At 41.4% G+C, this 15,602-nt stretch overlaps 1 protein-coding gene across 2 annotated transcripts in view; it reads left to right on the forward strand.

Moving 5' to 3' along the window:
- The window catches only part of PITPNC1 (phosphatidylinositol transfer protein cytoplasmic 1), a 169,149-nt gene that overhangs the window by 120,063 nt on the left and 33,484 nt on the right, over nucleotides 1-15,602 (forward strand). For both annotated transcript variants that reach the window (XM_025196273.1, XM_025196272.1), the window contains one exon: nucleotides 14,846-14,941. In XM_025196273.1, the coding sequence (XP_025052058.1) occupies nucleotides 14,846-14,941 (96 nt within the window). The remainder of the gene's footprint in view (nucleotides 1-14,845; nucleotides 14,942-15,602) is intronic.

The following is a 15,602-nucleotide window of genomic DNA, read 5'->3' on the forward strand; positions in this document are numbered from 1 at the left end:
AACCAACTTCCAAGGGAAGTGGTGCTGGCTCCTACCCTGGGGGTCTTTAAGAAGTGGCTCAATGCCTACCTGGCTGGGGTCATTTGAGCCCACTTTTCTTCCTGCCCAGGCAGGGGGTCGGACCTGAAGATCTACAAGGTCCCTTCCGACCTGACTTCTATGATTCTATGAGAAATTGGTGGTCCAAAAAGTGAAAATCAGATGCCTCTCTCAATATACTTGCATATGTAAGATCCCTGAAGCACTTATGCAGTCAACTGCGTATAGCTGTCCAAGACAGCGCTAGAGTTGCCAAGCTTTACATTTAAAGCAACTACTTAAATGTATGCACACATGTACAACATACACACATATCATAGCGCAACTGTTTTTTCCAGTTTATGGGTCTTACCTTTTTTTCTACACATATGTTTGCTACCCACCAAAGCTGTGTCAGAGAGCACGTAAGTCCCTTTGTAGGTAGGTTCAAAGCTGATATTAAGCATTCTCGATAGATGTCAGCATTAACTGTTAATAACCATATGGAAAGAAGAAACTGAGTGTGCCATGTATGGCCAGGAAGGAGCTGCCTTCTGTATTCATGCACTCCACAGTTGCTGGTTTAGGCGAAGGTTGCTCTAGGGCAAGCTATGCTTGTTGTAGAGTATAGGCAGATGCTATTCAAAGAAATGATTCTGTCACAGAGAGAAATTTCACTTTTCTCGGGCTTCTTTGTATCAGTTGCAGAATGCTTGTTATGTTGGAAGGTCTTGTGATTATCTAGAATACATTTCTCCTGACACCTGGGCAGTGAATTTTACAACCTGATGCCAGTAGTCAGGAGCAGAAAGTACCACGTTTCAAAAGAACTGAACCACAGGCACAGTAAAAATGCTGTATATAAATCTGTTCCAACACTTTGCTACTTGCAGTATAAAAACTGTCATAAAAAGACAGCAGCAGATGTGTTATGTTAGAGAATACAATGAAAGATTTTAATACGAGGAATAATATAACCAGGTAGACATTCTCGTGGCTGTTTTGTTTTGGTATCTAGGTGTTTATTAGCAAGGCTGCAAACATCCTTTTAAGCACTGTACATGGAAGTAGCAAAGATTTAGAGATACAGCAATGTTGCTGAGCAGAGCATGGTGCATTTTCTGTTGGCTCGGTTCGATGTGCATGATTCTCAGGCTGGTGCAGTAAGGGCTACAAGTATAGGTCTCTGTGGATCATAGGGTTTGTTTTGGTATCTTGGTGTTTATTAGCAAGGCTGCAAACATCCTTTTAAGCACTGTACATGGAAGTAGCAAAGATTTAGAGATACAGCAATGTTGCTGAGCAGAGCATGGTGCATTTTCTGTTGGCTCGGTTCGATGTGCATGATTCTCAGGCTGGTGCAGTAAGGGCTACAAGTATAGGTCTCTGTGGATCATAGGAGGACTATACCTCAAATGTGCTTCTTGGTATGAAGCTGGAAAAGGTTTTAAAAATTAGTTTCAGAACTGACCATTTGTCAGATGTAAACACAGAGGTAATTGTCTCGTGTACATAACCTTGATTCAGATGAATAGCATCAATATCATTTAACAAAGTAATAGAACATGCTAAAAATAGCCAGCTAGTAGGAGATGTAATTCAATGTGTTGCCTTAGTAAATTAGAGTGCCATCATTTCAGGTTAGAAAATCCTTTTGCTTAAGAGTTCTGGTTCTTCAGTCCCGGAAACTGCCTGGATGTCCAGTATTGCGGCACGCGCTGTCATCTCGAATGTGTGCTTCTGAAGTGTCTGTTGCTACACTCAGAAAAACATGGAGCTGGAGTAAAATAAAGTTGTAGGCATTATTGGGCAACAAGAAAAGCTGGTTTTGCTCTTCTGTTTTGAGTTTTCTGGTTGCTGTTTTTCTTAATAGAACCTTCTGGGACCTGGCAGTGCTATGAAACTGTTAAATCCTGAAAGTATTGCAATTGTGGCTACTGTGAATTTCTGCTCTTTGGGGGATTTGTTCCATGAAATGCCGTGACTGCAATCGGAGGAGGTTCAGTTCCACTCTCATTTAGCTTTCTTGAAAATTTATAAAATAGCAACGGGCAAATTCCATAGACTAGCGCATCACTGAGAAAGTACCATTCACGGTATGCCTGCGTCAAAGACGCGGCTCTTTTCGGGGACAGCGTTAGCCGCACCTGTTCTGATAGTGTTTGACAGTATTGGTGTACTGTTTGTTTGTCACCTCTATAATTTGCAATAAAAACTCTTGATTATGTGAAGAGTGCCCCACCTAATGGATTTTTGGAAAAATACAGACAAGCAAGAGGCAGGTGATGTTGCAAGTCAGGGCCCAGTCCTTGCTGAGTGGGTACCAGCCATACACACTCACTTCAGAAGAAATGGAAGCGAGCTCTTGGCATGAGAAGGCTGTTGGGAGACAAAAGCATTGTGCCTGTGACTTCTAAAGCTTCAACAAAGAGCAGCAAGCCCAGTAACTGGTGCTTGCAGATGTGACTGTAGCTTTCCAAAGCTAATCACTAATAAATATTATTGGCGGAGTGTAATACACTTAGGAATATAGCATGTAAAAACTCCCTTCTGTCTCCAGGCACTAGACAACACAACAAATCTGAACAAGTAGACTTGAAATGAGATGAAACAGTAGCAAGCACAGGACATAAGGATAAAAAGGGGAGGGGAAGGTTACAAATACACAACTGAGTTTCACACATGCGGATAATGAGGCTCGTTAACATACAGTGAGCCAAACTTACTGCTGACACGAACAGATGCAATTCCATTGTCTTCAGCGGAGACGCCCCTAGTATGGCCACTGGTGACTTTCAAACAGAACGTCCACATGGATAGTTATTCTGGGAGAACAAGGGTTTAGCAAGGTCCAAGAGAGAAACAGGTTCAAATGAAGTGAGCCAAATCCTGCAGTACTTAGTCTGGTAAAATTCCCACTCAAGCAAATTCACAGATCCTTTGATGACTTCAAAGGGGAAAAAAAAATCACTTGATTTTAAATTCCATAGACCTCGCTTTGATCCAGTGATATTTTTAAGGCCAAATTACCAACCTGAGAAAACAGTGGTTTGTAACAGAGATGCTGACACAACCTGCTACTGGATGCTGTGATATCGACTTGGAGACTAGCCAATAGTTTGGGCCTCACGCCAATTCAAGGAAATTAGAATCACAAGTTAAAGAGTAGGCTCTGTGCCAGATTTCCTTTTTTTCAAGCTGAAAAAATTAAACGCTTGCTTCTCCCACCCTTACTGCAAAGTTATGCTGCTAGCTGTACGTAAACCAGTGTATTCCTCCAAGTCCCAAATAATGCCCATAATCTGAGTTTGGTTTCAGAGGGTTTTTTTAAAAATTCTCTTCCCTGTCTCTCTCATTGCAACAGACGTTATTGCTCCCAAGCATTGCATGTACACTTGCACCCAGGACTGAGGCACATGGAGCTGGGCCAGAGCAGTCCCGGCTGGCAGGGAGTCAGTCTGCCAACCCAGGGCTGCTCCAAACCCAGCTTAGTGTGCTGCAGAGGGGCTGCCTGGGGCACAAGGGTGCTCTAGTGTGGGGCTAGCTGGCAGGCGGCCCCTGCACTGAAGCATCTTTGTGCCCAAGCCGGCTGTGTCAGCTTCTGCATGTGCAGTGCTGCAGAGTAAAAAACAAAACCACTCCACAGCAGGGTAGTAGTTGTGTTTACAAGTACTACCCTGCTGTGGAGTTAATTAGTTTCTTGTGGTGTAAAGGGCCACATGTGTAGATGCAAGACATTTACTGCGGGGCTAATTAATCTACTCGGCAGTAAACATCTTGTGTAGACATGCCCAATATGTGCTTGCAACGTGAGTATGTACCTAGGATCTCCACTGGTCTTGTATGGCCCGTACAGAAGTCCCTACTGTTGCTTCTTCACTATAATTATTTCCTGAGCTGTTTAAATTAAAGCCAACTCATGTCTGTGCATGCCAGTGTCACACTTTCAGATTGTAATGTACTCATATCCCTAGGTTTTAATGGAAATAAGCAGTATCTAGAGGTGCTGACCAGCAAATAGCTGGCAGCCAGGGTTTTAGGAAGGAAATTCAGAGGAAAGGAACTGAAATACTGCTTTCAAATGATGTTTTTTTAATTGGGCAAATGTAGAATGGTGGAATTAAACATAAAAGAAAACGAAGCCAAATAATTGGTCACCTAATGGGAATCAAAAGAAACAGAAATGTAGTGGCCTGTAGAGAAAAATAGGTTTGCTAGGACTGTCGATACAATCTGGTATGAATATTTTCTGTTTGCTGCTATAATGGCAGGCTACGCCAAAGGAAACCTGCATCTTGCCCTGTTGAATATGAATAACACTGCCAGGGTTACAGAGAAAGAAGATCCATATGGAGACAGCCTCCATAAAGACAGCATCTTTCAGCAGTTGGGAATTTACTGCGTGTCTTTGATATTCACTGCCTAACGGAGCAGGACCAAATCACACTGGAAGGCTTGCATTGCCCCTGGCTTTGCTCTAGACTCATGTTATGGATAGGGTCTAGTTTCCAGTGCTGGCACTCTGGCATTTTTCACATGTAATGCTGATTAGGAAAAAAAAAATCAGCAGGAGAGATTTTGTGAGCTACTAGTTCTTTGTACAAGCAAGATAAAGAAAGAGGTTAGACTTCATTTTCATATTTTTTGGCATAACTTTGTGTTTGCTGTGGTTCTTGGCTGAATTACTAATGATAGAGCTGCAACAAAACTGAAAAAATGTTAAAATGTGAGCGAAGAGTTCTACAGGGCTTGTAATATCCACAGCCAACACTCATCATCAAGTCTCTTGAAGCCTATGATAGAGCAATGCACTTGCCATTGTGCTGCTGTCTAGTCACTTCCAGCCAAATTTTTTACCAAGAGATGCAAGATTTCCCGCTTCAGCTGATAAAGATAGAAGTCTTTGATTTATTGGATTTGGAAGGAGCAGTGCAACTTTGACACAACTCTCTTTTAGAGACAATGTTTTCATCACAGCCTCTAAGCCTTTTTTTATTTGCTGGTAGATACTCATGAGCAAAACTACCACACACCTCTGTGCTAAGCTGGAGCCACACATGGGGGAAAGGACAAACCAGGCCATGTTCTAGGACCAGTGTTTTTCCCCAAAGTGTCTTCCACAGATATTGCAATAAAATGCCTGGTTTCCCCAGAGTTTGGTGGGAACATGCATATTTGGAAGGGGAAAGAAATGCAGTGAGTACTCAATAATTTTTTAGGATAGATTTGGAGTAGCTCATAAATAACATTTTCATCCTGCATTATTTTGAAAGTCAGGTGATCAAGTATTTATCATACATTTAATTGGTTTATTGGACAGAAGATGGTTCCACATACTGGGTCGATATATTCAGAGCCTAATGAGCAAAGAGTATCTGTTGGTAATTAATACCTAACTTCTTCTGTGCTCTATGGATTGATTTACAAAGCAAGTTTTGCTTTTTGCAACCCCATCAAATTTTAATGAGAGTTTTACTTTCCAGGCTGCAAGGCACTATGTAGCTGATACAGAAGGCTTTTGTCATTGTTGTGGCATCATGTTAGCTTTTGCTTTTTCTCCTTCTCATAGAAGGTTTTGTTTTATGGTTTTTAGCTGTAGAGGTGCCATGAATACATAGGCACACTAACATGCTCTGCTACATGGAGGATTCACTTGTGGATGTTGACCAAGCACTTGGGGTGTGTGTGGCTCAGATGGTAACAAGCATTTACTTAGCTGGTATTTTCCAAATCTGTTTTGCCTTCGTGCTTTATGGGTTTGATCTGTCATTGGGGTCAGGGGGACCTCTCTTTGCATAGCAACTACCTGAGGAGAATCAGACTCCCACACAAAGAATCTGTGGAGACATTTTGGTATGGCGTCACGGTGGCCTGGAAAAAGGGAAGCACGTCATCCTCCCAAGGGTACGGCTGCTGCAGGAAGAATAGGGAGGGCTCAACAAAAAACAGGATAAGTCAGTGAGGTTCTCTTCAGTATGAAGAGTTACAAAATAGTAAATTAGGGAGTAGCTGAGTAACTTTTGCAATAGGAGAGAGATTTTCTCTTGTAAATCATGCATTCAGTTCCAGCTCAGTGGTGGCCAGTAACCATTACTTCGGCAGTTTATAAACCTGCGTGAAAGATCTTTGTGATCTTATGGGTAAGCACCCAGGCAAAGAACACTATAGCAACAAGTGCTCAATGAAAAGCTATCCAATTTCTTCTTCTTGTGCAGGCTTTGTCTGAATAATGTTAAAAGAAAAGAAAATAGCAAAGTTTCCACAAAAGGTACTGTAGATACTACAGCAACCAAAATACCCATTCAGCCTATTTATTAAAGGTCTTCCTGCTTCTCCTTTCATAAAGTGAAAAAACGATAATGACTCTCAAGCCATGAAAAATACTGTATGCCCAGGATATCTGAATAAATAAAAAAGGTTTACATTCTGGCATTTACTAAGGAATTGCTACCCACTGAGTTGAAGGAAGACTGCCAAATATTACAGCTAAAAAAACTCAAAGTGCTTCTTTGGAAGAAAGTTTAAATGGCAAAGCTGTCTGTAACAGGCTGACAAACCTACAGCTTCAGAATGATCCTATTTTGAAGCAATATCCTCCTGAGCAAAGGGTTTAGATGTTTATAAAGTTAAAGGGATTGAGCCCTAAAGCCAAAGCCAACAATTCCATTGCTGCCAACAAAGCTGTCCAAATAGTGACCCTTTGTAGCTTTAAAACATTTGACCTGCTACACAGAACAGATTGCCCCTCTCCACTGGGGGGGTCTTGATTTTATGAATTGGTTGCAAAGGTCCTAGTTATGCTTGTGCCATTCACTTGAATTGGATATAATCTATATATAAGTATACTATATTCTCCAGATCCATGCTCTATCAGCAGTAACCACTGATCTATCTAGTTAGATTTTCAAATGCCTATTTGATAATAAGCCTGGGAATCTACCATATCAGCACTAGAAAGCAGGGGCACCTGTATACAACATGGGGTTTAATCCTCATTAAATTAAATAGATGTATAAAATTTAAACTTATTTTGGAGTGTCACATCAGTGTTTGCACACACTAGGTTTTTTACCAAATTAAGCTTTGGAGCATCGCATCAGTATTTGCATGCACTAGGTTTTCAAACAAATTAAGCCTGGTCCCTGGCCAGCACCACAGATGAGCGGTACAGTCCAGTGCTGCCCCCCACCCCATGTCCTGCCACAGAGCCAAGCAAATGGCACAAGAAAAAAAAAAAGCAGGAGCAATTCAAAAGCAAAAGCAATTCAAAGGGGTGAACTACAAAAAAAGTTTGCAGCACCATCTGCTGGGCAATGAGGCTCTTTCATGCCTTTAAGTGCATTTGTGTTTGCACGCAACGAATCCATGGATGCTATGCTTTTAGTTGCAGCGAGCCAAGCTAAACGATGTCTGAGGAGTTTTACTTTGCGCCAGAAAGACTTTTATTGCTTCCAGAAAACACGCTCATGCAAACAGTCACGCTGTTGCAGTGCAAGAAAGGGCAAAAAATGTTGCGTGTACAGACACCCTAGCTCCACAGTGTCCTCAGCCAGTCTCACCAGTGGGGGATCTGGGAGTATGAGAAATAGGCAGGGACTGGGCACTATACTGTGGCTTGTTGAGTAGCTGGCCTGATTGCTTATGAGCTGTTCTGTACAAACTGGCCCAGTTTTAGGGTACACAGATACAGCCCAGAATATGCAGGGCCTTTGATTGTGTTCTACAGGCCTGAACTGATGTATTCTTACCAAGTACCAAGGCAAAAACTGAGGGTAATACCTAACCTAAACCTTCCAAATAAGACCTGAACCACCTTTTGCTGACCCTTTGCCCAGATGAATTTCACCCATCAGGAATATGATGATTTCTGCTAGGCAAGAACTAAAAATAAAGAAGCAAGAAATATGGATTTATCAAACCTTGAAAATGAGTAGTAGGAAAAAAAATAGAAATGAAGGAATTCTTCAGGCTGTGCGGTGCCTTTATCCACTTGCCGGCTGGGACAAGGTCTGGGGTGGGAATCCATGTTAGTAAGTGCAGGTAAGTCCGTAGAATTCGTAGGGTTGATGCGAGGTAATGGAGTGATTATTTTGTAGAACAATTTAAAAAGAAAGACATAGAAGTCAGCTGAGTTTGAGGGGGTTTGAGCATACAACCAGAGGAAACAAGCCTGCCGTGGTTAGTGCATATCGTTTTAGGATATATTAAAAACAATACTTGGAAAGTAAAGCCAACTGCTGCAGAAGAAGGATGTAACAAATGGTTTAATTCTTTTTAAAAGAGAAGACAATAGATGCAATATTCTGCAGTTCTTAAGTGGTTTGGGTGTCTGCCCATTCTGTTGTGTGTTGGGTTGGAATCAGAGCCAGGAATTGGCTGTAAGGGAATTCAGACATGCCTGGGAATAATTTTAGAGAGAGACCATGATACTTGCATTCTCTGGGCACGGAGACGGTCTGAACTTCAAAGGATGGCATTGGTATTTACGTAGTGTTGAGGTGATGATGTTGCCATGGTAGTCCAAGAAATATGCGAGAGGCGAGAATTCTTGTGGCTAATATCTTCTGGGTGACATTAACCAACTATGTGCTTGGGATCAATGTAGGCAAGCTTTTGGGTATCACAGTACCCTTCCTGAGGCCTCATTGACATTTCCTCAGGCCTTATTGATATTTAGTGTATTTCACAGAATGGCATTATTATTCCTTTGGGAAAAAAGTATATTAAGAGTCTCCCAGAAAACATAATACATAACTTTAACTTTTTTTCCGCTTGTCTTATCCACCACAGTCAACGACTAGCTATTATTTCTCATATAACACAGCTTATGATGATAAAGCATATAATATTTTTCCCTGCAGCTGAAACCCAGACGTACCATCCTGTAGAACTACATTCTTTATACACAATGTCTGTAGGCACAATGCCTAACACAACAGAACCTCTAGTTCTCGTTCTGGTACAGGTAAATAATCTAAGCACAGCTAAGCTAGCCATGCACACAGATACAACACACTTTAAATGCCTAGCAAAAAAAAAAACCCAAAACAACTCACTACATAAAATGTGTTGCGAAATCAAGGAGTGTCTTTTTCAATGGGTCATAAACAAGTCAAATAAAAAAAACAGTCCTTACTGGAACATTCATAGGCAGTCATCACTGCATGTCACTTCTGGGTCAGATTTTTATTTTCTTCCTTCCGGCATCTTGGCACTAGGATATGTTTTTAATTCCGAAATCTTTTTCTAATGGGAAACATGTTTATTTTCCACTCTTTCTATGTTCAGAAGGGTTGAACTGTTTTTGCTTAAACTTAAAAAAAAAATCATTTTGGGCACAGATGGAGCCTGGCATAGTTGTGCAAATGAATGAATGCAGAGGTTTAGAACGGGAACACTTGTGCTACCATAGCTCTCTAGGGGTCACTGACACGCACAGCATCCTGTTGTAACACCTTTCATTCAAGCATTTGTCTAAAGCAATGGAGGCCAACCTTTTTTGTCAGACATACCACAAATTAGCCCTGAACTTCCCAAAGTGCTAACCCTGCTTTTCCTGTGCTTCTTGCCCAAATTGCTGCTTTGCTTTCTTTCCTGCCCTATCTGCCACTGTGCTGTCTGTCCCCTCCCCAGTCTGCCACGTGCCACACACACAAGCTGCTCATGCCACTTCTGGCGCCTGTGCCACAGACTGGCCACCCCTGCTCTAAAGCATGAAAGGATTTTCTCAAGCCACTTCTGGCAGAGTCTGTTTGATCCCATGTAGACGCTATCTTCTGGCATTCGGGGGTCAGCAATTCCAGACTCATGCTGCATTTTTGGAAAAGCCGTCAAATTTCGATTGTGATACCAAATAAGATTTTACCGAGAAAGAAATTATATGATGGCGGAATAGAAGCACATGGTTAAATCAGGTGCTTTTAATGTTACTAGATGCGTGACAACAAAAGAATGTTAGTATCTGCAAGAAAAAATAGTTTTGATATGGGGAAAGAAACCTTGATTTTTGTAGTCTGAACCTCAGCACTGAGTTCAGGGGGGGAGAATTGCTACATTGCAAATAAGTGTGGAAAGCAGAGGACAAGATGATTTTGTGTCTCTAGATTTTCAGGCACGTACAAAGAGAGTGTGTGCAGCATCAAGACAAATCTTCTGGGAGGTCAAAGGAGAACTAATAATGTTCTTATTACATCAAAGGAGAACTAATAATTGGACTGGAGCATTGACTCTGATTTGGGTCAGTTGACTCTGATGTGGGATACAGAGATGAATAGTTACCCTCTTCATTAAACCATTTCTCAAGCTGCCGTGGTTAATTTTGTTTTCATGTCATGCTGTGATATGTAATGCGCACTTAAAGCCTGATCCCACTGTCAATTAAACTAGTGGTAAAACTCCTTCAGATTGGGAGCAGAATCTGCTCTCTTGTTTCTCACTGAACTAAATCAAAATAGGTACATTTATTTTGAAATAAAAATGCCCTACCAAAAAGACCAGGGGTTTTGGTTTGGTTTCAGTGCCCATCTAGTCATTTTGGTGTTCGTGTGCATAGGCAGGCCCAGTGGTCTAGTACTCAGCATGTGGAAAGCACCCAGGCTTTTCACCGAATTATCTGCCATCTAATTGAGTAAGGAGTTTTCTGCTTTTCTGGAAGGAATCTGTTCCAGGAAATACTACACTTCTTAATTTGTTTGCATAATTAATGACTGACAGTGGAGGTCTGAGTCATTGAAGTGAATATGATGTGGAGTTTCTTCCTCACACAAACCCAGGCAAGAGATGGGACTAAGTAGCCTCCCAAGAAAATGAACCTGTTTGAGAAAATTGCATATTTATGAAAATATGGAGCTTGATTTTCCTCGCTAGCCACTTGATTGCATTCATCCCTAAGGGCTTCTTTTTAGGACAGGAATGAAGTCAAGCTCTTATGCAGGCACGGTCACTAATCTAGCTCCTGTTCACACACAAAACCCCCTCTAGCCTGTGTGCGCTGATGCTTTATAACCAAGCCAGATGGCCTGGCCTGGCTACTTGCTATAGTCTGAAATCAGGCAGAAAGCAGGGTAGATTTGCACCTTAGAGACTAACTAAATCAGAGATATATGGCATAACCTTGCATGCCAAGCTCAGTTCATCAGGTGCCGTGAAAGGACAGGCACAGTTTAAAAAAAAACAGGTATTGAAGTGAAGAGCGATGATTGTCAACTGCAGTGCCACGAACGCTGGGGCACCGGGGGATGTTTTTAAGGGTGCTGCAGTTTGCAGAGAGGTAAGAAATACATTTTTAAATGGGGTGCTGCTAAATTCAGGAAAGTTATGGAGGGCTGCCTTGAGTCTAAAATGGTAGAGAACCACTGCCTTACGTGTTCACAGTGAAATGGCTGCTGACATGACCTCGATTTGAATCAGCAAACAGGGATGATATGTTCCATATCCAAGCATTTCCAATCCCTTGAGCCTGTAGATAAAGAATGGAAGCACTGATTTCTCTTATCCCTATAAGCTGTCTCCCTGCTGTACCACTGGTCAGAGGGGAAAAGCAGTCACGAGCAAAGTGTATGCTGGGACACCTGCTTCTCTGATAGCCCTTGGGGGTTGCACTTCATCGAATAAAGGGAGGAAAGAAGTGTGAAGCATGGAGCCATCGGTTTTTGTTGCTGCATCTTTTGTGATCTCTGTTGGGGTGTCAGAACTCTGCGGAGGCTGTTCCAGGGGGGTTTGGTGGGGTTTTCAGGGTTTTTTGCTTTATTTAAACTTTGTTCAAAACAAACCACTTTACTTTTATAAAAATGGCCCAATTAAAGCCTTCTTTCAACTCTACTATCATTCTGTGGGTGGATTAATCTGACTGGAAAATGTATCTGGAGCTGTTTTTCGTTCCTCTTGGAGGTGGAAGTGCATAATGTTTGTGTAATGCAGCACACGTGTCACACAAACAACAAACGACACCTCAGTCTAAACGTTACCTTTTGCTTGTGGTTTAATCCTGCATATTTCCATCTCAGTTGGTTATCTGGCTTCCAGTTGGCCTCTCCAATTCTACTCCAATTTAATAATATTTAACAACCAGCCATTCTGTAATTCTTTTTTAGGGAGACAGAGTGTTCTCACCCTCCGTTTTTTGCACATTTGCAAATATAACTGCACAGATTGGGAGCCTTATGTTTCTTTTCATGGGCTTAATCTCCTCCTCTAAAACTTTTTAATTTCTCCAGTCTCTTACTTGTGATTGCAAAAGCAATCCAAACATCCCCCCTGCAGGCTTTAAGTGTATCCTGGATTATTTGGCTAGAAGAGGCAATAAGAGAATTAGACCTAAAAAAGAAATCAATCTTGTGCTCTAATGACTTCTTACTTCCACTGCTGATAAAGTCAGGGGATTAAATCTCCATCTGCAAATCTTGCAAGGACAGTCTCAGACTGGAGCGTGGACAAATGATCGGACAACTTGGGCCAGTCACTGGAGTGAGCTCATCATGCAGCAAACACTTGGCATGAAGGAAGGCGTCTGTTCTAGCCAGAGGCAGACTCAGAGTTATGAGGTCAGGGATGAGTAAAAAAACCTCGTCTCCCTCTTGGTTTTGAAAACTGGAGATTTCTACGTGTATACCTGAGTATTCACTTGGCTGAAACTAGTGAAGGCCAGTGATTTAACTGAATAATCTCTAGCCATCTGTCAACCTGAACTCTTTCACACATTTAAAACCACCCCTCCCAAAAGTCTTGTACTTGATAGACTCCATGAGAGATCATGAGATCAAGCCCCATAACAGGCAAGGTGCACAGCTGAAAGGACAATTTCAGATTTAAAGTATATTTTAAAAAATGTTTCTTACATGTTTTATACTTGGCAATGTAAATGATCAAAAAGACTGTTGTGAAAAAATTGGATCCCTCCTCTATCAGTTATGCTCTTGGTTTACTCTTTGCACTACTTTTAGCTTGGAAAATGGAAAAAATGTGTCTGTTTTACCTTTGTCAATGTTTTCCTTCTGCATCCTTAAGATTTGAAGATTTGTGATACCCTGAATTAAATTGTTTCACTTGAAATTTCAAATAATTTCAATATTTCCCTTTGTAAAATGGTGGGGAAAGCTGCTTCCACAAGATAACAAATTTAGGGAGAAATTTAGCAAGACACTTAAGCATGTATAAAACTGTTCATGTGTTTATAGCAAGGTAGTGAATCAGGGCCTTAGCTGATTGGGCAATAGCACCTTGTAAATTAAGAGAATCCCCATATTCTTTTACAGAAGAGCCAGAATTTGATACTTCTGCTCATGCAGAATGGTCTCTTTCTCCATGAACAGTCTCATTCATTTCATTCACTATAGATGAAGTGTAAGTTGCAGGTACTTCAGATAAACCGAGCACACACTCTGGACCTTTTAAATATATATACCTGTAACTCATACTTTCTTAGCATTTTACACCCATTTCAGCAAGTGTTCCCAGTGAAGTCTGTTTAATTTTAGAGTTAATGGATAAAGCTCTCATAGCTACTGAGAGGAGTTAGTTTAAACATTCGGGGTCTAACCTTTCATGTATTTATGTTTGCCTTACAGGTGCATCCCTTAAGATTGCCCCATATATATTTTTATTTAAATTATCGCCTATTTCCGGTCCCTTTCCATTTTTACTGCTTGTACGAGAGAGGTAAATTTCTTTCAGAAAATATTCAAGTAGCAGCCTGGCCACTGAGTAATGCTAGCATTTTGTATACTTGTATTAAATTAACTGTTTCTCTAGGATGAAATGAAATTAGCCTTTTTATATATTCATTACATTTTTAAAGCAAGGGATACTTATACTTCCTGGAAACATTCTCAGTGAAGCATTGTATCACACAGAAGCAGCGCAGTGTTGGCTAGTTATTATCTTTGAATATGCATACCCAGCTCTTAATTTTGTGGGCCAGATTTTCTAGACAACCTTAGCTCGGCTTCCCTTTCTGTATACACAGAACCACAAAGAGATACATCAGATCGGTCAGAAAGATGCCTATGTAGTTGATTTCTCAGATAGGTAAGCAGAGAGGTTAACCACATAGGCAAATAATTATATTTCCAAATGGCCCCCACAGCGCAGTGGTGCAGAACTGAGATTTCAAAACCAGGCCCTAAAGGATTTAAGCCAATAGGAGCCCACACAGTAGCCCCCCATTAGGACCTCCATGCATGCATTGAGGGGAGAGCTTTCCTGTGTGACTTTACAGGTTAAAAACGTGAGGGCACAGTAGGATTCAACCAGAATCCTCAGTCTCAGCATAGCAGCAATTGAACGCCTGCTTAATTTCACACACCCACATTTCATCATTTTCCCTAAAGTAAAATAATTCTTTTAACCGATCTTGTAGAAGGCTCAAAATAAATTCAAAGTCTGGAAAGCTGACTTTTCCCTCAGCCGTGAGAACTGGCCCAAAAAAATAGAGAGAGCAAAAATAAATAAGATTTAGATCAAATTTCTGTTTTCCCGGGTGTTAACTGGGGGCTTGATTCTACAAAGCTGTGCAAGAGGGGACGGGGAGGAGCGGACTGAGCAGTAGCAGAGGTGCTGAGCATGGTGTACTGCACGTAATAGTCCGGGGACTCCTGGACTGAAATGGGAGTAATGTCATGTCCCCAAGCAATGGCTGCTGTACGCTCCCTTTAAGCAGCTATTGCTGGAATTTGCCAAAGGATGTGTTCTTTGTCTGTGTCCTTGGCCACACTTTTGCTACAGACCTTTAGCTCAGTCCTTAGCAATGGCTTGTACCCATTATGACAGCTGGAATATGGAAGGGGACACTGTTCTGTTGTAATCTTTAAATGTCTTTTAACTCTCGCAGATTTTTGACAAGGAAGCTAAAGACCTCGAGCGAGAAGTCTGCTTTATTGATATTGCCTGCGATGAAATACCTGAGCGCTATTATAAAGAGTCAGAGGTAAGAGACAACTCAAGTGTGAAAGAGTAAAGAGGGAAAGTGAAGGGTGCTATCGATGTGTGCTCATTTGCCATAGTCATCTCTTGGAGACCTGTCACAGGCTTTCAGTGGGGATGCAAGGAAATCCCCACCATTGCTCAGATTTCATTTTGTACTTTCCAAAAGTGTTCTTTTTTTCTCAGCAGTATCAGAGCAGGGGATTGCTGTATATGTATCACTGTGCAGCCAGTGTACCAGGAGCAGATACGCTTCGGAGTATCTCTCTCTCTCTCTTATGTGGCCTCTATATGCAGAATATTTGCATATCTGTTAAGATCTTAAGTTGTTCACATACATTATAAAGGCCTCTTAGCATGTCTACTAATAGAGATAGGACTCAAAAGCAGCTTAAATTCTTCAAATGAAATTGTGCCAGTCATTAGGGCTCGTGATATCAGGGAAAGCCTCTGTGTTTAGGCTGCCTGACACTTTTCTTTATCAACATTTTTTGCAACCTTTTCTATGAGATGCTTTTCTACCCCCAGTTTGCACTAGGTCTTTGGTACTCAACAGGGTAGCTTTCAGAGTGAAAAAGCCTCTATTTAGTGCCATCGAGTCCTGTTCAACTCTTCCTGCTGTTAACTGTTCAAAATCACCGTTTTCTTTCATTTGCCTGCATTCC

Source organism: Alligator sinensis, unplaced genomic scaffold (genome assembly GCF_000455745.1).
Source record: "Alligator sinensis unplaced genomic scaffold, ASM45574v1 scaffold282_2, whole genome shotgun sequence".
In the NCBI taxonomy this organism is placed as follows: Eukaryota; Metazoa; Chordata; order Crocodylia; family Alligatoridae; genus Alligator; species Alligator sinensis.